Source organism: Anabrus simplex, chromosome 6 (genome assembly GCF_040414725.1).
Source record: "Anabrus simplex isolate iqAnaSimp1 chromosome 6, ASM4041472v1, whole genome shotgun sequence".
NCBI lineage: Eukaryota > Metazoa > Arthropoda > Insecta > Orthoptera > Tettigoniidae > Anabrus > Anabrus simplex.
The window spans coordinates 297,455,541-297,480,992 of NC_090270.1; the positions used below are offsets into that span (position 1 = coordinate 297,455,541).

At 37.5% G+C, this 25,452-nt stretch overlaps 1 protein-coding gene across 4 annotated transcripts in view; it reads right to left on the bottom strand.

Annotated features, from left to right (window-relative positions):
- Ucp4A (Uncoupling protein 4A) overlaps positions 1 to 25,452 on the bottom strand; it is a 209,134-nt gene that overhangs the window by 11,616 nt on the left and 172,066 nt on the right. For all 4 annotated transcript variants that reach the window (XM_067150474.2, XM_067150471.2, XM_067150475.2 and 1 more), the window contains exons 5-6: positions 8,426 to 8,548; positions 360 to 557 (exon numbers count right to left, since the gene is read on the bottom strand). In XM_067150474.2, coding sequence (XP_067006575.1) covers positions 360 to 557; positions 8,426 to 8,548 — 321 coding nt within the window. The remainder of the gene's footprint in view (positions 1 to 359; positions 558 to 8,425; positions 8,549 to 25,452) is intronic.

The window sequence follows — 25,452 nt, forward strand, 5'->3', positions numbered from 1 at the left end:
TAACACTGTGTAACTTTTTGAAACAGATTACAGCACTGTTCACTTCTGTGACCCAACAACATAGCTGAGATAACAAAACATTCCATTCTCCCTTACCTTCTTTACTGGTCAGTTTCCCTACTGCTATTTAACATTAGGTAGCTTATTCAAGACCATGTTATTAAAATAACTACATTTGTGTGTATTCAATGGCAAATACCTACAGACCTTCAGACCATAAGGCACAGGGAACTTTCAGGTAGGATATCTTGGGTAGAAAAATTTATCTTAAAAATATGGTATACACAGAACCAAATTTCTTCAATGAAAGCTGTTAAATCAAATATCTGGTTTTAAAAAAACAGCAAAGTTTTCTTTACCTGGCCATTATGTGCGTCAAGTGGCTATCTGGTAATGTTGTGTGAGACAGGATGAACCTCTTTGCAGAATCGTAAGTAGTTAGGTCCCCCAAATTGACTAGTGCTGCTCTCTGTACATTAGGAATGGAACCCTTCCATAGTCCTCTTATACCGCCTTCAGCCAAGATCTTCTGGAATGCATGCCATGTGCCATGCACTCTGGGAAATTAGTCTCACATGAAATGCATCACAATCAGAGTTCTAAACTACCTATATTAACATGAACTTACATCACAGTTATTGACCTTATTCACCAGATATAACAAGCCACGATCACAATCTACAGCAGGAAAATAATATTATAATGTACAGGGTGGGCCAGAAGTCATGATTGGAAAGTATTTCAAGTAACTTAACATACAGTTTTGCAGTTACATTGATCTGGAAATGTGTTCTGGGTTGAGAATGATGTTCATCCCTTCCTATAGTACGAGGGTAATCCCAAAAATACGGTCCGGGTGATTGGAGTGGGACATTGATGATGATGATTATGATGATGGGCTCCCTATTTTTTTAATATTAATACAGAACTCTGTTCATGTGGCTGTTGGTCACAATATTGTAAGGAATGTTTCCCACACTCGCATATAAACATGCGTACGCCACACTAAGGCACTGTCTTGGCTTGGCAGCCATTGAGAATGGAGCTCCCGCCAAGTGCGAAGTGCGCGCAGTTATTTGGTTTTTGAGCGCAAAAGGTACTGAACTGATTGAAATCCATCGCCAATTGATGGAAGTGTACGGTAAGTGGTGCATGGATATCAAAAATGTTCATAAGTGGTGTACAGAGTTTGCAGCCGGTCAGACTGAAATTCACGATGAACAAAGGAGCGGGAGGCCATCAATTTCCATTGAAACAGTCGTGAAGGTTGAATAAATCGTGCGTGAAGATCGGCGGATCACCCTGGATGATCTCTTCACTTCGGTTCCTGAGGTTTCCGAAGCGCTGCTCACAGAATTTTAACGGAAAAGCTTAAATACTGGAAGGTGTGGGCAAGATGGGTACGGCGCATGCTGACTGAAGACCACATGAGGCAATGAGTTGATTCTTCCCGCGCATTTCTTCAATGCTTTGCAGCCGAAGAGGACAACTGTTTGGACTCAATTGTCATGGCTGACGAAACCTGGGCGTTCCACTTTACACCTGACCAAGCAACAATCATGCCAGTGGCGGCATCCCTCTTCACCAAAGCCGCGGAAATTCAAGCAAACACAGTCTGACGGTAAAGTCATCACAACTGTATTTCAGGATCGAAAAGGGGTATTGTTGGTCGACTTTATGCCCGCTGGGACCACAATTAACGCCGACAGGTACTGAGAGACCCTGAAAAAACTCACACGGGCAATTCAGAACTGGAGAAGAGGAATGTTGAGCAAGGGCGTAAACATTCTTCATGACAACGCTCGCCCGCACGTCGCCTGGCAAACCATTGCTCTCCTGCAACAGTTTCAGTGGAGCATTACCCACCCACCCTATAGTCCCGACTTAGCGCCCAGTGACTATCACTTGTTCCCGAAGCTGAAAAAACATTTGGCTGGAAAGCGATTCAGCACCGATGACGAGGTGAAAGATGAGGTTCACAACTCCCTGCACAGCATGGTGGCGAGCTGGTATGACATGGGCATACAAAGACTGTCACAGCGTCTACAAAAATGCATCGACCAAAATGGTGATTATGTAGAAAAATAGCTAAATGTTCAAGCTGTAAAATGATGTAAACCATTGTAGAAATAAACAGGCCTATGTATTTATGAAAATATAGGAGACCTTATTTTTGGTATAGGTCACTCAAATTACAACAATGCAGGCAATAATTGCTATGCATCACTCCATGAAAATACGGCACGTGATTGTGTTCTGTTCGGCTTGTGGTTCTGGCGACTGCTACTAAGGTGATACTGTTGTAAACATTTGTGTTATAATAATGGATACAAGCATATTCACAATTGAAGATCATCATCATCTTAGCATATGGGTGCATGAAGAGAAACGAAAGGGTAAGACATATGATGAAATTAGGGAAAACATTTTTAATTGCTTCAATAAAGAGCCCCAATGGAGGATAATCTCTGGAAACTGGAAAGAAAGACCTTTGCAACTGGGCCTGTGTTAGATGCACCACTCATTGAAAGACCCAAGAAAGACGACAACAATAATGATGTCATTGAACACTTAAATGCATCGTTTCATTCACCAGCAAAATTGATTAGGAAGCATTCGGCAGAAATGGATATTCCCAGAATCTCCATGCATCGTTGGTTGCTGTTCATTTCGATCTGGCAGCATCAATGAATTAAGTTATCACAACATGAATACATGACGTGATTCGTGCGAACAGTTACTTGCAGCTTTTTCAACATTTGCGGCTCGTCGTAAGGTTGATGACGAGAGATGAATGTGCTATGCATCTTAACTTACAGTCTTGAAATGTTTATATCTGGGCAAAAAAAACTCCCCTCATAATTGTGAAGAAATTAAGCAACACCCTCTTCATGTTATGCTATGGGCATGTGTAACCAGTGACTTTATCATCAGGCCGTATTTCTTCAAAGGGTCTGTGACAGGGGAATCGTACCACCAGATGTTATTTCACTGGCTGTTACCTGAACACGACAAAGCTGGCCTGCTGAACTATGTAGTTATGCAACGGGGTGGTGCCCCTGGTCACTACTGGATTCCTGTTTGAGACTGGTTGAACAACCAGTTTCCGTTATGGATTGGACACGGAGGGCCTCTTATATGGCCGCCCAGAAGCCCAAACTTAACAATGTGCGATAATTGGCTAAGGTTCCTCTCAAAGAAAAAAATTTCCGCAATGTATGACTTCCGTTGAAGAGCTGAAAGAAAAGATTACCCGTGCCCTGAGAATGATCACTCCTGAAATGCAGCACCGAGAAAGCCGACACACATAACAGCGAATCCAACCCTGCGCCAAGAATGATGGTCAGAATACCGAGAGAGTTTGAAATATGTAAAGGCATTTTCTGTCTTATTCCGTTCTTGCATATATATTTTTTTCTGTTAAATACAATAGCTTGCCTTTCATGTTGCTTCTTGTTTCAATACAATAATATTAAACATTTCCTATCATGATTTCTGGCCTACTCTGTATAACAGGAAAGGAAGAAACAGGTAAACCACAGGACAAATAATGAAATCTAGTACTTAAGAAGCGCATGCATAAAGAATGAAAGTAAAATCTTCCAGAGAACCGATTGATTCACAAACACATTTTCAAGAGGACTCAAAATCACAACAATATATTGCTCAATTCTCTGCATTTTCATCTCATGTATTAGGAATGAAACATATCATTCTGTTGCTAATATAATGTTTAGTTTTCTTTTACAGGCACTTTATAATATGAAAAATGTACACACTGTGTATGGAAGTTTCAGTCACTGCAGAACTCTGTCAGAGATATTGTTCTCTTGGTGCACATTGTCTTTGACACAGCTCACAAACACATTCAGGACCTGCAGAGTGGTACATTTTTACCATATAGATTTTATGGTGAAAACCATGTACTGCAATACACGTCACCATACGCTGCAGTTTGAAATATGGGCCTTTCCATTCTGATGACATCATGGCAGTAGAATAGAACTGATTGGAATTTTGTTTTTCTTTGTTTGGAGCTCCATGAGTATTTTTTTTTTACAATTGGTTTCAAGTTGCACTGGTATTGATAGATCTTATGGCGATAATGGGATAGGAAAGGGCTAGAACTGGCCGTAATTAAGGTTCAGCTCCAGTATTAGCCTGGTGTGAAAATGGGAAACCACAGAAAACAATCTGCAGGGCTGCCGAGAGTGGGGTTCGAACCCACTAATCTTCTGAATGCAAGATCAGAGCTGCGCGCCCTTAACCGCACGGCGAACATGCTTGGTCCAGGAGTAATTGTGAGTACTGGTCTACAGATGGCAATTGCTGGTAGATAATATATGAGGGGCGTTCAGTATATAATGCAGCACATTTTATCCCTTGACCAATTTTGGTTTTAAAAATGGGTAATTTTGTTTGGAACATCTTTGAATATTCCTGCTTCGTCTCGTAGAGTTTCATTAATTTCCGATAAGTGGCTGCGTTATAACTAGCCTTCAAAATGGCGACTGTAACAGAGGTGTGTACCAAACAGACAGCAATTACTGAGTTTCTTTTGGTGGAAAGCCAGGGCATCAGAGATATTCATAGGTGCTTGCAGAATGTCAATGGAAACCTGGCAGTGGACAAAAGCATGGTGAGTCATTGGGCGAGACTTGTTTCACCATCACAACAAGGTCGAGCAAACTTGTCTGATCTCCCACATACCGGCTGGCCGCTCACTGCTGTGATGCCTTTAAAGTTGGAACGTGCGGACTCCCTTATTCAAGGTGATTGACAGATCACACCCCACTCCTGACACTGCTGAACTCATCGCCTCTGTTGGTAGTGTTGACACACTTATTCACCAGTTGGGAGTATTCAAAGCTTTGTTCCTGTTGGGTTCCTCAACACCTAATGGAAGACCATACAGAGCAAAAAAGAAACATCTGTGCAGATCTGCTTGCTTGTTATGAGGCTGACGGTGACAATTTTTTGTCAAACATTGGCACAGGTGATGAAATATGGATTCATCATTTCAAACTGGAAACAAAACATGGAACAATCCATGGAGTAGCGCCACACCAAATCTCCCACGAAGAAAAAGTTCAAAACCGTACCCTCAGCTGGTAAAGTCATGGCTACAGTTTTCTGGGACTCTGAGGGGTTATTCTGTTCGATGTCCTCCCTTGTGGTGAAACGATCAACTCTGAAGTGTATTGTGCTACTCTAAGGAAATTGAAGAAATGACTTCAGCGTGTTCATAGCCACAAAAATGCAAACAAACTACTCCTTCTCCACGACAACACAAGACCTCACACAAGTCTGTGCACCAGACATGAGCTCACAAAACTTCAGTGGATTGTTCTTCCTCATCCAGCCTACAGCCCGGATCTCACGCCTTCTGACTTCCATCTGTTTGGCCCAATGAAGGATGCACTCCATGGGAAGCACTACATGGATGATGGGAAAGTTATTGATGCAGCATGACACTGGCTCCGATACTGACCAGTCGAGTGGTACCATGCAGGCATACAGGCCCTCACATTATGGTGGTGTAAGGCCGTAGAATTGAACGGAGATTATGTTGAAAAATAGGGTATTGTATTTGAATCCTCAATAAAACCAACCTGCTTTTAGGAAAAAGAAGCGTTGCATTATATATCGAAATCCCTTCGTATTATGTTATTCATAAACATAATTTCTCTCCCAGGTATTTTCTTGTGCTTTCTTTATCTTCGACAGACTGGAAAACTTAAAGGTTAAGGGGCATAGCTTACCTGAAAATCTCAAGATCAACATCTCCAAACAGACATACATGATCAGCTTTTGTTTATGTGAAAACACAATGTGCACCTAGATACGACAAATGTTTTCTGACTATTCGTTTTATGAAGCATGCACTATAAAAATTGTATAACGACTAATGCTGATGCACATTTTCTAAATTTATCATCCATAAAAGCAAAAGTACTGCAGTTATCTGCTAGTGAGTGTGTGCAGAATGTTGGTAGATATCATGCTCTATTACGAATTTTCACCCTACCCAGCTCGCTTGAAGGGCAAACCGATGATGGTGCTGATTAAGAATTTTAATATGTGATCAAGAGCCAAGTTAAACAATGCTCAGAATAAAGTACTGCCTAGAAATGCCTCTACTTACATGAATTGGTTTAGTTTTTAAGAGATGTGTTTCCATATATTATCAGTTAATAAAGCTATAATAAAATTGTAGAGGATGCATGGAATTACAGACTGTTTGTCTATAATATATGCTGATGTCTGACTGAATAAAAAGCTTCAGAAATACCCAAAAATACGACACAACAATAATTTTCATCCCTGACCAAATATATTCATTACCATGAGAGGCACTTATACATGTTCGTTACATATTAAGCCTCTTTGGCTGTGCTGAGAGAGAGGTATGAGCGCAGTCTGGTGCCCAGAACAAGTTCAGTAATTTGCCAGATTACAAAAAGTATTGTAATAAGTCTGGGTTCTATTTCACGTTATGAACATCAACCCCCTTTGTGTATTAGAACAGTACTTGCAGTTTTTAATGAACTAGGAACATAAGATGATGTATATCATGTTGGAAAAATAAGCCACAAACTCTGCAAAACTCTGACACATACTTAATGCTTTGCGAATATCGCTTGTGCAATGCTGTGTGAATGTCACTCTGTTCAATATGTTTTTTGTAGTAGTTTGATGTTACACTAACATAGACAGGTATTTGACAACACTAGGATAGGAAAGAGTTAGGATTGGGAAGATGCAAGTTGTGGCGTTGTGGCCTTACTCAAGGCATTTATTTAATTTCATCTTGTACTCCTTCCCAAAGACTTATCATTACCATTCAGCAATTTCTCCAGAACTTCAGCAGATTAATGAAATATTATCCGTATTTCCTCTCCTTGGACTGGGATTCTCTCTTCAAATGCCTTGGTGATTTTCCTTACGCATGTTCTATATACACATTAAAAAAGTGAGAGGACAAACTGCAACACTGCCGCTATTCTTTCTAAGTTGTTTCTCCTTCTCATCTGTCAATTCTTATCATTCCTTTTGTAAATTTACATAACTACACATATAAATCAAGGTTCAATAGGTAGAAACATAACAAATTCTTCTGTTGTCTTAAAAGTCAAAGAAACAAGAAAGAAAATTTCATCCAATGGAGTGGTATCTGGAAACATGCCCCTAACACTGGCAGCATTTCCACACTGGATGGCAATTCCTATCTGCTGCCTCAGGCATTCTGTTGAACATGGGTCTCAAGTAATTCCAGAATTGTTTCCCAATATCTAAAACAAGATGAAGTTGTCAGTCATTGCCCTGTATTACATTCATGTATTGCGCATGGCCAAATCCGCTGCAGAACCAGCAGCCTTGTCAGTGAAGTTTGTACAGATTATGTGTTCTTTAAATTAGTGCTTGTTTCTAATCACCTTTTTTCATCATAAAAAGTTTGGACTAATCAACTTTATCAGATGCTTTTTCCAGGTCTACAAATTACATTCCAGAGATTACCCCTATTTACTTGTTTTCTGAGATTAGATACATTGCTTTGTATGTTCCTGTATTTCTCTGGAAGCTATAATGATCTTCTCCAAATTCAGCTTCATATGTCTTCCATTCTTCTGAACAGAATTCATATTAACATTTTATATGCATGCAACACTAACAAGGCAGTAGTTATCGCACTTGTACAACACCTGCCTCTTTTCGGTAAAAGATAATAATATTCTTTTTTTTTTTTTTTAACTGAATAGTATTTTTGTTTCATACATCTTACATATTACAAGGACTAACTTTGCTGTGTTAACTTTTCTTAGGGCAGTCAGCAATTCTCAGGGTACATCATCAATTCCAGGTACTGACTTGACCTCAGATTCCTGCTGTCAAATTAAATTCGTGAGGAAAAGAATAAGAGTTACAAAAAGAGGCCATGTGAGAAATGAGAAGGTGAGGCAAGTACTGAACGAGGAACCATTACAAGACAGGTTGAAGAAATGTCAACTACAATATCAAACAAATGGAGGACTCAAGGAACCCAGAAGAATGCACAAAATGGAAGTGGGTGACAAGAAACCGAGGGGAAGACATAGAGACAGAAGGCTGAAGGGAGTGAAGGACTGTGTTGAGAAAACAGAAGACTGAACAGTGTTGAAAGAAAGCTGACAGAATGACAAGAAACAATGGAGAGGCTAGGATTTGTGCTGGGGCTGATGATTTATGCTGAGCCATTTCCCATTATTCCCACATGGATTGGCAGCACCAAAGTCATTAGTTAGAGTGCCAGAATAATACAACTTGAAATTCTATGGGTGAAATGTATCATATTTACTGTACATGCCTTGAATCATAACACACACTACACAAATTATACAACTACTTTACTAGCCATTTCTCCTACAAATTACTGCTGAGTTATTACCGTGGTGCCTTCCCCAGTAATCTTCTCTTGCCTTCCATTTGAATTTGTACTTTCACAAGGTCAGTTGGACTAGCAAAAAATTGTGCAATTGCACCTGACGTTACGCCACTAAGAGCTGACTTCCTGCAACAGAAATTAATAACAATATGATGCTTACGATAAAATATTGTGCACTGTGGTTTCAAATACATGGAGAATATACAAGATTATTCATGGAAATAATGTGTAAACCATTAAAGATATTGGTATTCTGTCTTCATATTCATAAACAATACCAAGGGGCTTGTAAAATAATGTGCTACTTATTCCCATGGGGTGATTAATAACCGAGATTTTGATACTAACTCCATATTTTTAAATGGAATGGCACGAATGTATATGGCTTGCCTAAAAGTTCAACAGCGTGCACGTTCAAATATGTAAGTATTTTTAAAATCAGTCATATACTTTTTGAGATCAATAAAAACAGCATTTGGGCTTTTGCGTGCCCCATCAGATAGCGTGCGGTTGGCCAAGGACGTATTGGCACGCAAGCTGTTTCCTGTCATTGATTTCAGCCCCAGAACGGATACCAGGCATGTACTGTAAACTATCGTACACACAATGTGATATACCCTGGGTGAGCAACGTTATTGTATGACTGACAAACACACAACGGGGAAGGGAGATTAAAGGTTTTTTGTTTTATTTTGAAATCCATGCGTAACAGGTTGCGCTAAGTTTGGCGTCCTTACCCACTCAAACCAGTGACAATTATAGCTTTCATAATGTGAATTTGAAGTCAAAGTAATTATTTTATGCCTTTTGAAAACATCAACCCTCCCTGTCCTGTCATACTTTGCAAACCCATCACATGAGTACAATATGCTTACATGCCTGGTATCCATTCTGTGGACGGAATCACACCCAGGAAGCTGCTTGCGTGTCAATGTGTCCTTGCCTGACTACACTCTGTCTGATGTGACATGCAAAACCCCACATGCTGTTCTTATGGATATCTCAAAAAGTAATTGTCCGATTTTGAAAATACTTACATATTTGAACTTGTACGCAGTTGAACTTTTAAGCCAGCTGTATGAAGTTTTGTCGTTCCACTTAAAGATATGGAGTTGCTATCAATATCTCGGATACTAATCACCCCATGAGAATACATAGCACATTACAGACAAGGCATTTCGTGCTCTCTCCATTGCTGTTTAATATGTTCATTGCCGACATACGTGACACTACATCACGCTAATTTGCTTATGCAGACGACCTAGCGATAGTTACTCAGCAATCCAATGTGAATGAGATAGAAGCAGTTCTAAACAGAGACCTTGACATTTTAAGCGAGTACTTTGATAAGTGGTGTTTAATCATTTAGTAATGTGAAAACAGAATGCTGGTATATTTAATGGTCTAGACACTATTTCTGTGTAACATCTTAGGTGAATAACCTGTATGTACAGTACTTCAAAGTATAAATAATACCAACAACAAATTACAATATGATTTGTAATAAGAAATCAAGAGAATAAAAATGTGTGACAAGAGAAAAGTTTAATCATTTAACTTTGTAGTATCAGCAGAAATATCTTGCAGGAAAACTGTGATTGTACTATGCGAAGCTTTAGAATAGATAAGAAAGCCTAGTGTACAAAAGTTATCAACAAGATCCACTTACTAAGATGACGATCACCGATTAACAAGGGATGGATTTTGTGTAAATATATACCTTTATGGATGTCAAATATGCCAAACCAACACGGACCTGGTATACCAATATTTAAGAATCTCGGTAGATGTATGGTCTTCAGATATCATAAAAGTCTATCTCTTCCTCCACACAGCTGACTACTTTAAGTAACTTCACCTGCCCTGTTGGCCGCTGCTACTCGTCTTGTGTAGAGTAGTTGTACACTTGGTGTTGGTTCACAACACACTCTGAGATGTCCCCTCTTCCCTACAGCTTGCAATAAGACTACAACAAAAACATCAGTTGTACATTCAGCAGATTATTAAAGAATTATATATAAAAATAAGCCGGCCCCGTGGTGTAGGGGTAGCGTGCCTCCCTCTTACCCGGAGGCCCCGGGTTCGATTCCCGGCCAGGTCAGGGATTTTTACCTGGACCTGAGGGCTGGTTCAAGGTCCACTCAGCCTACGTGATTAGAATTGAGGAGCTATCTGACGGTGAGATAGCGGCCCCGGTCTCGAAAGCCAAGAATGACGGCCGAGAGGATTTGTCGTGCTGACCACACGACACTTTGTAATCTGCAGGCCTTCGGGCTGAGCAGCGGTTGCTTGGTAGGCCAAGGCCCTTCAAGGGCTGTAGTGCCATGGGGCTTGGGGCTATATATATAAAAATATGTCGAATTTTACATAATCCCAATTCCAGTTTTTAACAAGACAAACAAAGTGTGTTTTAATAAGTGTTTTAGATTTAAATGTGTATGTTTGGTTAACATAGTTTTTAAGGTGCTAGTAAATGAGAAGGACTTTTTCCACAGAGAAAAACTGTACAAGGAAGATTAAAAACAAATGTTAAATGTATAAGAAGAACATTCTCAACGGTCAGTCTAGTATTATATTTTACGGCTCAGGCTGTCTCAAAGATGAGACGAAACATGTCCAGTGTTTTAATATTAAGAAAAATAAAACATACATGATCTATAATAAGATTATAAGTTGTATTAAATAGGTGGAATCTCAGGGTATCTGTTAAACACCCCTGCATGTTGGCGATCACCTTAGGGAAAGCACCACTTTCTTTAGCTAACTTGAAGAGCTGTTTGGTTTTGTTGAATCAAGTCCAGTCTTTTGATGTTTTGGAGCCATGATATCGGTGGTCTACCAGCTCCTCACTTGCCTTCTATCTTTCCTTGTAATATGAGGTGTAGAAGCCCATACTTTCTACCTCATAATAGAAAATGGCCTAAAAGAGCAGTTTTCTTGGCTTTGATGATGTTTGCCAGCTCACACTCAGCTCTAGCTCTTTGTAACACATATTTGTTACAAAATCTGTCCAGGCTATTCTGAGCAATCTCCTATGTAACCACATTTCAAAGGCCTTTAATCTGTTCATGAAGGAAGCTTTGATAGTCCAGGTCTCTACTCTATAAAGAAGTGTTGACCAGACGTAACATCTCAACAGCTTTTGTCCGAGTTTGAGGTTTAGATTATCATCCCAAAAGAATGACATGTTTTGGAAAAGATGAGCTGGAAATCTAAATACGGCATCTGATCTCTTTTCCAGGGTCTAGATTGTCTATTATGGTGCTCCCAAGATATGCAAACTGACTGACTCGTTCAATGATTTGATTATTTAATGAAACGGAGACACCTCCATGGTTGCTTCTGGTAAATATCATGAACTTGGTTATTGTGGTATTGATGTTTAGAAGATATCTTAATCCACTGAGATGAATTCTACTCAGCAGTCCTTGAAGACCTTCAATGGTGTCTCATCATTAGGGTATCATCTGCATATCTAATATTGTTTATTACGACTCCATTTACTTTTACAGTTAGTTCAGTATTATGCAACTTTGGTGTACTTCTCTTTTGATACTTATATCTGAAGTTCTTGTTCGCCCAATCTTGACTGTGGCTTGCTGGTTCCAGTGAAGATTTTGTACGATGCATATCTCTTTTATGTATAACCATTTCTGTCGAAGGCCAGTTTAAAGATAAAAATTTCATGATGTTCCATATTGAACTGTATCACAATTAAATTGAAATAACAAATAACGTAGCTATTCACCGAGTTCCATTGGCATTTGTAAGCACAGTGCCGGACATTGAGTATGTTGCACTGAGCCGTATCCTGACGGCCCATAAGAGACAATCAGATATATATTTGCCATATTAAATAATTACTTCAAGATGGATTTCAGTCAGGCATTGGAAAAGTAGCATATTGCAGAACAGTTGAGACCGGAAATCCATGGAGACATAAAGTCACTGTATGTTGCGCGATGCTTGCTTGCGACCGTGGGAAATGTTCAGCGTTACCAGGAGTTAGCACATCTCGCGTGTAGAATTCGTTGGCCATGAGGAGCATTCAGCCAATTAGGAAGCGAGGGTGTGGCTAATATGAATTCTGGACCGCGCAAAATTAAAATCCCAGGTTGACGAACATGGATATCTGTGTGAAGAATACATCGATATAGAGGAGTCAGTTCTGTTAGTTGATGGGTTTCCACAGGTCTGAAAGTGAGAAATAATAAAAAATTTGTGATAGTAATTATCTGAGTTGTTATTAAGTCATCAGGAGTGTGTTTAATGTTAATTCTAATTAATATCAAAGTCGTTATAGGTAACAAGCACACTGATTGGTTGATTCTTTGAACATATGGGAATCCCCTAGCTACAACGGTGTTGGCGATGTTACTTATGCGTCCCAATCATCGGGAGCGTCCTTCTTATTGTGTGAGTTGCCGTGAAGTGAACATCGTTCTATACTGCTCTTTTATCTGTGCGCGAATGTTGCCACGTGGGCAGACATCTAAGAGTGCAAGGTCTTTTCGACCAAAAACAGTGCATTTATTTGTGAAGAGTGCTAAGTAAACTGGTGCAGTGATAAATTGCCAATTGCGCTATGTCACAAATTCTTATTCTAAAGTAATAGACGGTAATGTCAGCCGCAGACTGGTGATTGAAGGAGAGACGGTCATCCGCATTGTACTTAGGGTCAGTCATGTATCGCGAAGGACTTTCATATCGAACCGCAAGCTGTTCTAAATTACTGTATCTAAACCCTAACATTTTATATAGTGATCTTACGTGTGTTTGTGCTGTAATATTAATGCTGGCTTAATTCACAGGTGACAAGGGTTTATTCGGCACGTGCACAAAAAGCGGTGAAGAGGTATTTACAAGAAGTCTTGTGTGTTGCAGTGTACAGGAACTTTCATCAAGAAGATGGCACCGCCCTTAGAAGAATACGTGTTGAAGATGGAGTAGAGCACCACCGGAGCAGGGATGTGAACCGCTGCCGATGTCCAGTGAGTTGCCAAAGATAAGACGCATGTTTTTAAATTAAATGGCATGTTATATGAATTATTTATTTATTTATTTATTTATTTATTTATTTATTTATTTATTTATTTATTTATTTATTCAGTGATGAACATAACAGGCTTTTTGCCCAATTACAATGTTCACAATATACAGTACAATTAATAGTTACATTACTAAACATTAAATGAAAGAAAGACAATACAAAGAATACAATGAACTACCCAAACAATACAAAGTTGGTAATACAATAAAAATATACCGTTACTTTGTTGTTGGGTATTCAGCCCTTCTACAGCTCCACCAACAGCTGTCATAGATAGCCTAGGTGTCACTGAAGAGGCATACTAGGGAAATGAGGAGTGAGGTAGTTTCCCGTTGCTTTCCTCAATGAGCCAGAAGTTGCTATTACATATCAGTCTGCCAAGCCCACTGAAATGCATGCACCAACCGACCCTATGAGCGATATTTTCACACCATTCATAACAGGGACTGGCTGCATAAGGAACGGTATTACTAGAATCGCTCATACCTCAGTCACTTTCATATCAACAAAGTCAAGGAAGAGATTGAGACAGGTCAATGAAAGTAACAAATTTATTCTAGCCCATACCAGGAGACATAGTGCACTGTAAACACTACATCCTGCCAGCAAAGGCATATACAGTTACTACATTAATAATTATTTTACAGTGGTGCCTAACACAAAGTAACACATTCAGTTATACAGTTAAATTATGTCTTAGTCTTAAACATGGCACATGACACATTATGCAGAATAATATTCTAAAAAGAGAAATAAAGTGTTTAATTTATAGGTCATTTGAAAACTGTGAATTCAAATAGAAGAGAAATAAAAGAACAACTAGAAGAATGAAATAAAACATATACAGAAAACAGAGATAATATTCAACAGTATGTGCATTATAGGAAAGTATCACAAGCCAATTCAAAGTTAATTCGATTCATGAAAAAGATATCCAAATTATATGTATTTAGTGTATTATAAAGTTTCAGAATTTTATTAAGAGGAGAATTCTTATGGGCTTCTGTGTGGCATTTCTTAATGTAAAACAAATTCTTGAACCTGCCAGACTTCCAAGGAACGTAAAAAGGTATCCTTCCAAGTAACTCTTCATCATCAATTTTACTATTCAATATTTTATACAAAAATAACATCATGGACTTTTTACGTCTTTGTTCCAAAGTTTTAACACCAAAGTGTGATAACATTGTGGAGTAGGACAGAAATGTCGGGTACTCGAGTGACTGTTTCCAGTGCACATACTTTAAGAATTGCTTTTGTACTTTATCAGTTAATTTGATGTACTTAGTGTCTGAAGGACTCCAGATAATAGAACCATATTCTAGTTTCGGTCTTAAAATGAGTTGGAAATTCTAAGTTCCTATTGGTGGAAATATGTCTAGTTCCCTCTATGGGAACTTAGAATTTCCATTTGGAATTGCTAGGCGGGCATTAATTCCATTGTGGAGTTTTATCTCCCATATGCAGTTAGCAGACTGTGCCTCTTAAATAGGCTTCTGATAAGTTCACCTGCATGCACCCCAGCGTCAGTGGGTAGGGTCTGACACATCCCACTCCGACGAGTCTAGTGTTAGGCCTAAGACGAAACGCTGGTTAATAGAGCAAACGCCGGAAAAACCCACATCTAATTTTTGATCTGATTAATGAACTGTATAAAATAAATAACGTTGTTCGTTGAAAATTTAAGAACTTTCGAAATATGAAACCCAAATTTCTATAAGCTTTATTAACCAGGAAATATGTTAAAACCTTAATCAACAAAGCGTACAATCGTTATATCTCTGAAATTCAAAACAACATCACGAAAGATACTAAATCATTCTGGAATTTTATTAAAAATAAGCGAACTCAAAAAGATCCACCCTTACAGAGTATGAAACTTAATAATATAACGCTAGATAATAGTCAATGTATCTCCAATGGTTTTGCAACGTTCTTTAAATCTGTTTACTCTTCTTCTCCACCTTCTTACGCTATTCCTGATACACCGTGATTACTGGTAAACGATTCCCTAGGAGTAGAATTTATAACCACAAGTGAATATAAAGCAGCTATTATGAAATTAAAGTCCAAAAAATCATGTGGCCCTGATGGGATACCTCCCTACATCCTAAAAGCATGTTCTGAAGTGTTACTCATTCCTCTTCTGAGACTGTATAATTTGATACTTAAGAAGCAGACATTTCCCAAAGCCTGGAAAATATCGAGAGTTTGTCCAATCTTTAAATCTGGGGACAATAAGATGATTGAGAATTATCGACCTGTCTGTATTTTATGCGCTCCGTGCAAAATCCTAGAACAAATTTTATATTGTCGTATTTTCGCTCATGTAAAGAGGGCTATAAGTGAATATCAGCATGGCTTTATGCCTGGTAGATCAACCATAAGCAATCTTGTTAATTTTGCGCAGTATTCTTTTAATGTTCTACATAGGCAGGGAAATGTTGATGTAATTTACTTGGATTTTGCGAAAGCCTTTGACAAAATTGATCACGATATTTTATTGAAAAAGCTCTCTGAATTTGGAATGACTTCGCCAATGCTATCACTGATTTCATCTTACCTTAGAGACAGGCAACAGTATGTAGCATATCGCAATTGTAATTCAGACATTTTTTCTGTCTATTCTGGTGTTCCACAGGATTCAAACCTGGGTCCGTTGCTGTTTAACGTTTATGTCAACGATCTCCCATCTAAGGTTAAGTTTTCAAACTGCCTTTTATATGCGGATGATGTAAAACTTTACAAAGAAATAAAATGTGATGGAGACATCGACAAACTTCAAAGCGATTTAAATCAATTATACGAATGGAGTATAGAAAATAATTTACATTTCAATATAAAGAAATGTTGCTTCATGAAAATTACACACGGAAAATTCCCTAAAGAACACGTGTACTCTATCAACAACGAATTACTGACGCAGGTTAATTCAATTAATGATCTAGGAGTACGCATCACAAACAATTTGTCGTTTAACTCACACATTTATGACACAATTAATGATGCCTACAAAAAACTGGGCTTCTTAATCCGACACACCAGAGAGCTGAATAATATCCAAGCCCTCACACTTTTGTTCAACACACTTGTGAGGTCCAAACTTGAGTACGCGTCGGTAATTTGGTCTCCCATTTACAAATCTTATCAAAACCATGTGGAGAAAGTTCAAAAACGTTTCTTACGTTATCTTTACTTTAAAAAATATAACAGGTTTGTTCCTAGCGGCATAATTCACTATAAAGATCTCCTGAAAGAATTTAACTTCACTTCATTATTAAACAGACGTATAATAAATGATCAAAAATACCTCCATAGAGTTATCAATAATGTGGTAGATAACAGTTACTTTCTACAACAATTCTCGTTCAATACCCGGAAAGGAAGTTTAAGACACAGACATCTCTTGTTTCTTCCGATTTCTAAAACAGTATTTTATAGAAGCTCACCACTGTTCAGAATGTGCACTACTTATAACGTCACAGTTCAAAAATTTCCTGATCTTGATCTAGACTTTGCTGTTAGATACAATTATTATGTAAAATTATTGAAGAAGGCACACAGTTGAAGTAATGGTCACACTATGCTGGGCACTTTGAGTTCAGTTCACTATTTCTGAAGGTTTACCCTATAGGTGTATATATGTACTATATTTATACTTATTTCTTGGTTAATTTGTGTTTCATTTTTGTGTTTTATTTTATTTAAATTCATATAATTTAATATAGATGAAGAAAATGTAGGGAAAACTGCAAACAAATTATCATTACTAATGTCTATTTGCACTTAAGATTTAATGTGCTGTTCATACCTATTGCTACAACTCATCTCTCACCAAACACATATATTTCATGCGTTACTTTCTATGATTTTCTTTTTGTATGTCAGTTTCTTTAACTGGTGTCAGTCTAAGATTGGAGTTATTTCTTTTGTAGATCCTAATTCCTAATTTATTTTATGTTTCTGTTTTTCTAATTTTTAATTCATTTTTAGATATTAAGTATTTTAGGTCATAAGTCCACTTCGAGCCTCAAAAAGTCTACTTTTTAAATTAATTTTTAGATATTACAGTAAGTATATTTAAACTTGAAAAAGTATTAATGTGCTGTAAATTCCGTTTGCTACTCTACTTGTTAATAATGTTGTATATTTTTATTTTTAGATATTAAGTTCTTTCTAACAATTGTTATTTTTAATAATTAATGCATAATGACTAAGCCACCTGTAATTGGAGAAACATCTCTGTTGGTGGTATGAAATAAATAGGGCCCGGATTTATATGCACTAAAAAACCTGAAAATATGCATGCAAATATGCACTAAAAAGTTACAATATATGCACGGAAAATAAGGAAATATGCTCTTAAAACATGCAATTTTATTCACTTACCTATTTACAGGTATAGTTTATTGCAAAAAGAAGCATCACAATAGGTAACTAGTAATCTTTCAATGTTTTCTGGAGACAAACTATGTCTGTTGTCCGTCAAAATGAGTTTATAGGCTGAAAATGATCGTTTTACATCAATTGACGTAATTGGACAGTACTTATACATGGGCACCAACGTTTCGGAGCATACATCTGGCAAGGATACCCTAGTTCCACTCAAGTATTGACTAATTAACTTAATCTTCTTCAGTCCTGGGTTCGAATTCAACACCTTTTCTAACTTGCATTTAATCTTCTCTCCAATTTCGCCTGGAGCGTAATTCAACGAAGATGTAGCTTTTTCAACGAGATCAAGTGATTCATGGAGGGGAGTACCAGAAGATTCTAAGCTCTCAATGGCTTTTGGAAGTTTAGAAAAATGTGCATGAATAAAATTCACATCTTGATAAACAGTAGCGGTTTCAAACACACCTTTTGCATCACGGACACACGCAATATGTTCATCTTCAAGTTTCGTAACCACTTCTTTCAGTTCATTAAAATGTTCCTGATAAAATGATACTGCAGATAACCATGTCCCCCACCTAGTCAGGCCAGGTTCAGGTGGCAAAGGAACTTCAGGTAGACAATCTTTGTAGAGCTGGACACGAGCTGGTGCTTTCAGAAACAGTTTCTTCCCACATCCAATTAAATTGTTAACAGCTGGAAACTGTGTGCGTATTTCTTCTGCAATGAGGTGTAATCCGTGCGCTAAACAGGTTACTTGTATGAGTTTTGGATAAAATACTTGGAGGGCCTTTGCTGCTTTCAACATATACGAAGCTGCATCTGTGAGCAGTACAAGCACTTTACAACAGTCTCAATTTCAGATGGCCAGAATAGTCGCAGAGAATCATTTACAAATCTTGCTATTGTGCTATGGTTGGTTTTCTCTAGTACTTTACAAGCAAGAAGATGTGGCTTACCTGGTTCGTCTGGATGTAATTTACCAACCACGAAATTTGCTATGTAACGGCCACACGAATCCGTTGTCTCATCCACCGATATCCAGACACAGTTCCTTCCGATATCAGAACGGATCAATTCCAGGGTAGATTCATATAGCGGAGGTAGGTAAATTTTCCTAAGAGTTGATTCATCTGGTATTTTTTGATTTACGCAATATTTCTCGAGAAATGATCGCAGAACTGGATTGTTTAATTTATTCCATGGAATGTTGCTGCATACGAAAGCCCTACAAAGATCATTTGAAAATGTATTAAGACTACAGATCTTGGGCTTTACCTGTGTAAGAAGTAGTAGTTGTGGTGTGCTGTTCTTCTCCTCCTTTGCTTTAATATGTGCAGTTGTTTTTGAATGCTCTTCAAGCTGAAATTTCTTTTCACATTTCACTTCCTTTGAGCAAACTTGACAGTACACGATGACACCATCTGTTGAATAGTCCCTATTATCCGACATCCACTGATTTAGTAAATCTCTTCTGCTGCTCTTTTCCTTAGGATTTTTTTTAAAACTAACACTTTTAGAAATGAGATGCAGGGCATTAAAATGGAACGTAACTAGTGAACTGAAGATACTTCTGTCCTGACCAAGTGCCTAGCCCCCTGAGATTATTATCTGCTGTGGTAGAGAAAGGAATTCAGGGAAGTCCAGCCTGCCTACCCACACCTAAGCTATCTGTTGCCATTGTCAGTTGTGAAAGTAAAGTGCCGTTACACAGACAGTCGAAAATACCAACTAGCGAGGGATGCACATAAAATAGGCAACTAGCTAGGGATGTACAAAACAGATTTATTTTAGTAGTTCTTGTAATTATCCTTAAATTCAGACATTATATACCGGAATATGCTGTTACGTCTAGAATATGCACTAACCCTCAAAATATGTCAAAATATGCAATTGCATATGCGCATATGCATTTTTTTAAAATCCGGGCCCTAGAAATAAATAAATAAATATGACTTCCAAATTTCAAATCTATATTGAACTGAATACCTAAATCCATCTTTTGTTTGACTTCCTTCAAGACAGAACCGTTGATGTTGTAAGTATACCCGATATGCTGGCGACATCTTGTGAAAGACATTTTAACACATTTATTTACATTGAATGGTAATTTATTTTCTTTACTCCACAATGATATAGCATTTAGATCGTTTTGTAAATTCTTACAGTCATCAGTGGATTTAATTGCAGAAAATACCTTCAGATCATCGGCAAAGAGTAATATTTCAGACTTAGACACGACATCTACATCATCATTAACATAAATTAGAAACAGTAAAGGTTCTAGATTTGAGCCCTGTGGTACACCTGAATTGGCTATAAAGTTGTGAGATGAATATCCTTTATAACACACACATTGTTTTCCGTTAACTAGGTAAGACCTTATCAAAGAGTAAAAGCCCTGAGAGAAATTCAAGGAGTCAATTTTCTTTAAAAGTATATCATGATCTACTTTGTCAAACGTTTTCTGAAAGTCAGTAAATACAACATCAACTTGGCCCCTCTCATCCAAATGCTCCGAAATATACTCTGAAAATTGGATTAAATTTGTGGTGGTAGAACGCATTGGCATGAAACTATGCTGACGAATAGAAATAATGGGTTTTACATGATTCATTATGCGTTCAAAAAGAATACTTTCAAATAGCTTTACAGGAGTTGACAATATAGTTACTGATCTATAATTACTGATTAAGCTAAGGTCACCAGTTTTGGGAATAGGAGTAATTTTCAAATATTTCCAAGCATCAGGAAAAATCGAAGAGCTAACAATCATATTGAACAGTATTGCCAATGGATACAGTAATTGATCTTTGCATCCCTTGAAAATAAACGGAGGAATACCATCTGGTCCTAACGATTTCGTTGGCTTGAGTTTCGTTATTGCTTTCTCGATCTCACAGATAGTTATTCTACCCAAGAGAAGCAAATCCAATTGTATGTTTGAGTTACCATTTGAACAGAGCGGATTGTATGATGCAGTATTTTCTGAGTACACTTTAGAAAAATATTCTGCATAACAATTCCCAATACTTTCATTACTATTGAATACTTTACCATCTAATTTCATCACTGTACTTTTATTCCAGTTTTTTCTTTTGTTTTTTATAAAATTCCAGAATGAATGTATGTTCGTTGGTATTTCTAACTCAATACTTTCAATGTATTGTTTGAACGCAATATTCATTTCCTTCTTAATATTTGCTCTTTATTCTTTATATATAACCAAATTAAAATTATTTTTTCCTTTTATTTTCCTAATTTTTTCTTTAAGCTTCAGTTTACGTATTAAATCCTTAGTGAACCAGACTGAATACCTCCGTTTATAGCACTTAGTTTTTGGAACGCATTTACTAAAAATTGAATACAACATATCGTAAAACACATCTACAGCTAGATTTACATCATCATAATGCAGAATATCATTCCAATTTTGTTCCCTAAGGTGTAAAAAATCTGCTCGTTTAAAATTAAATCTATTTTCCCATCCGTGAATTTTACTTGTTTTATTTTCTGTATATTTGATAGAGGCTAACAAAGGAGGATGGTGTTGATCAATGGGAATAAGTATCTCTGATTCTTCGCTCAGATCAACTGTATCTATATTTGAAAGTACAAGGTCAAGGGTTCTTCCATTTTTATTCCGTACATAATTAATTGATTTTAAAGTAAACAAGTGTAAATACTTTAGGACTTCTTTAACCTTTATGATTAATACTAGTGAGGCTTAGTGTAGGGATATTCTTTAATGTAATTTTTGCTGGATGGCATGTGTTCATTTTACATTTGTGATGCTGTAAATATGGATAGGAGGGGATCACATGATTTCTCTATTTTTCTTTTACTTTATGATGAGTTAGATGGGATATTGAGGGAGATGTTAGGATTTATTTGTTTCATTGTGTCATTATGCATGTTACTTAGCTTAGGGTTATTCCTATATTTTTGTATGTTAGAGTTAGAAGGATTATTAGATTGCCAAAATCATCCACTTTCCAAGTTACACACTTGCAGCATTGAATCTAAATTTTATTTTTCCATTTAGAAAGACTAGAGACAGATAGGATGCATGACGCATGTATTTCAGGAGCTGTGACACGTGTGGAGCTGTATATGCACCGTTGACTAGAAAAGATTCTTCTAATGTGGGTTGGAAACTGTTTCGTACAATGATTTGAGAGGGAATCGAACCCTGATTTTATAATGAAAAAGGCTGATGAGCTTATGAGATATACAAGAGAATTTAATGCATGCTGATATATGAAGTTGATTATGCAGGCCGATTGCATGCCTGATGATGTTATACGAATTGTGTGCAGCGAGAATAGGCTTGTGATTGTATTCTGAGATATTATTGAGAATCAGAATTGACGGGAAATTAATGTCAGGCCAGGGAATATGATGTGAGTGTTGAATTTAATAGCATGCTGGCAAGAAGTACCATAGTGTATGTGAATCTCCGAGCGATGAGGAAATATGAGCTCGCCTTACAAATTAGCTTATCAGCCGTGATTATATAGACAGTGCGAAATGAGATGATGTTTCCGTAATACAATCTTGTTGGAACAGTGACAAAGTCCTCAGAGCAGTATTGAGTTTTAATATTTCTTTTCAGCCCACTGCAAAGTAGGAAATATGTGACAGATGAAGGCACTTTCCGGTGTGCAAATGCAGCAGAGGAACGCAATGTTGCCACTGCTTTCCACAAGTTTATTAAAGTATATTATTTGTTTTCTTTTACAGGATGGTGTTTTATGTAATTTCATGTTGTTTTGATATGTTGTCTTGTTGTTTAATGGGGAACAGTCCGAGTGCTGAGTGTATGTTTGTGGTCAATCTAGTTTTGACTAGATCCTTTGGTGAACGGCGTTTCACGTCGAGTCAGTGTAGTATATAAGTTTTCCCCTACCTAATCCATTGTATATACAAGATATTTTAATTATGTTGTGATTATTGTAAATATAGCGTAGGGAAATGCCACTAGTATTTTTTGTAGTTCATATTGTGCCATTTCACTGTTACATAAAGTTACGGACGGAACAAAAATGGAGTCTGAACCTTCGAGAACAACGAATATTTAAACGTCAGACAATACCATGAACTAAGATGGCAATATCTTCATCAGGCGCTTGTGAAAGGACCGAGGCGTAGAAGGCAGTGAAAAGGAACGAAGTGAGAAGATTGTTACGAGCAATTATTGAAAAAAAAAAAAAAAAAATTGGAAGAGAACTACATTTCATTTCAATCACATACGAGAAGCAACATAGTCGACCGCATAAAAGAAGATATCAGAGTCTTAGATTTCTCTACTGGAAACAAGAAGAAGACTTTGTCGACGGCTACATTTTAGATTATTGGCAGGAGATATTATTTCGCTCCGCGAAATTTAAATACACCAAAACCCAAATATAGAAGTTGTAACAGGGATACGTCACAACAGTCCTTTGCCGACGTATTACCCGATACTGACAGTCTTAAATAACCAAAGGAGTAGAACTCCGACCATAATATTTAGAAGGGATATATAAACACAATTTGTTCACTTCAAGCATTACAATCAATTTTGTTTATCCCAGATTGCCAGTTGTCTATAACATCAACTCTTCCAAGAAGGACGACCTTTCTACATAAGCACAATAACAAAACATAGTCCTAAGATGACGATGCTAATTAAAACCGCCTATTATTTTGTTCCAACTACTCAAGCTATGCTCAAGATGTTCTAAGAAGATGGGAGGCGAAACTACCCAGATGAGCGCCGTAGGATGATGCCGCCAGCCATAAGATGACTAAAGCCCAGATGAGACGTGCCCGAGCCTTCCCAAATACATAGGGAAATGAGAGGAGGCGTGTCTGCATGTCCAGTCACCCGGACATAAGCCAACTACAGGAGCTGCCGAATGAGACAAGTCCGTTTTTAAATTAATGTTTAAATAAGTAATATTTATTTTTCCTTGTTATTAAAGTGCGGAGTTATTCTGTATGAAAGTAGTGAAAAGATGCAACTAGTGGATTATGAGTTAGGTTAAAGGTGGTCAGGTAATCTTCACATCCTAAACGTCAGATCCATATGTAGGAAGTCAGTCAGTGATAGAAAGCCTACGTTCGAAATACTGTCAATATAGTGTGAGAAAAGGTTGGTTTCTTTAAGGTGTTGGTGAACTGTACACAACGTCAGAATTGAACTTAGGTATGTGTGTGATAGTTATGATAAAAGAATGGTAAGATAAAGACCATCCGTAGGAAGTGCTTGCCAGATAAATACATGTGATCATGTTAATTTGGAGTTATGACAGAATCAAAGCTGTAATGCAATGAATAAGTCCACAAGCCATGATAAAGGTGAGAGAAATCAGATAAAAAATTAGATGTATGGCTTTTTCGGCGTTTGCTCTATTAACCAGCGTTTCGTCTTAGGTCTGACACTGACTCTTCAGAGTGGGATGTGTCAGACCTTACCCACTGACGCTGGGGTGTATGCAGGTGAACTTATCAGAAGCTTATTTATGAAGCACAGTCTGATAACTGCATACGGGAGATAAAACTCCACAATGGAACCAATGCCCGCCTAGCAATTCCAAATGGAAATTCTAAGTTCCCATGAAAGGAATTAGATTCTTTTCCACCAATAGAGCATATCATCAATAGCATATCAAAAATCAGACCTAAGACGAAACGCTGGTTAATAGAGCAAACGCCGAAAAAGCCATACATCTAATTTTTGATCTGATTTTTGATATGCTCTATTGGTGGAAAAGAATCTAATGCCTTTCATGGGAACTTAGAATTTCCAAAGGTGAGAGATACGTCGAGCGAGAATAGGATGAGATTTATAAGGTAACTGAAATGTGATATTCATTTAAAGTGTGAAATGATGGTTATTTAAAGAAAACAATGATATGAGATTGGTAATTAACGATGGTAGTAGTTGTTGTTTCTTTGCGAGTACGATCATGGTCATGTTGTTGTGGACGTAATTTTTCAAGTTGAGCTTTACGGAGTGTTTAGTGAATTTATTGTGTTTCCTTTAATTATTCCCCTACGAGTAAGCACAGATTAGATTGGAATATGATCGAAATGACACCCGTTTGTTGACAATTATGCCTGAAATCACCAATGGATTCCTAACTAGGAGAATAAGTTGGAATGTGCTCACACCTTCGTAGATATTTTCCAATTATAAGATTATTCTCATGTGAAATGGACCTTAGGGTTACTTCTTAGGCGATATCTAATATCACTGATGGCTGACTGCAGGCATGTGAGTTACGATTTTGCGGTAGAATCTTCATATAAGGTAGACCACGCAAGCCAAGTATATTTTTGATGAAATTACGATAGTATCCACTGGGAAATATAATGTAATCGCACGAGTACGCACTTAGAGTCGTGAATAAGCTCAAGTTAAGAGTAATATACTTAAGATTATGAATACAATGTTGAACCATTTGTTTGAAAGCATGCATTAATTTAAAAGGGACTTATCGATATTCATGCACGGAAATGTCGAGAAGCATAAACATTACGTGCCATATAAAGTCTATCACCTGTTATAATACCACGAAGACATTTTTCCAAGTTCATT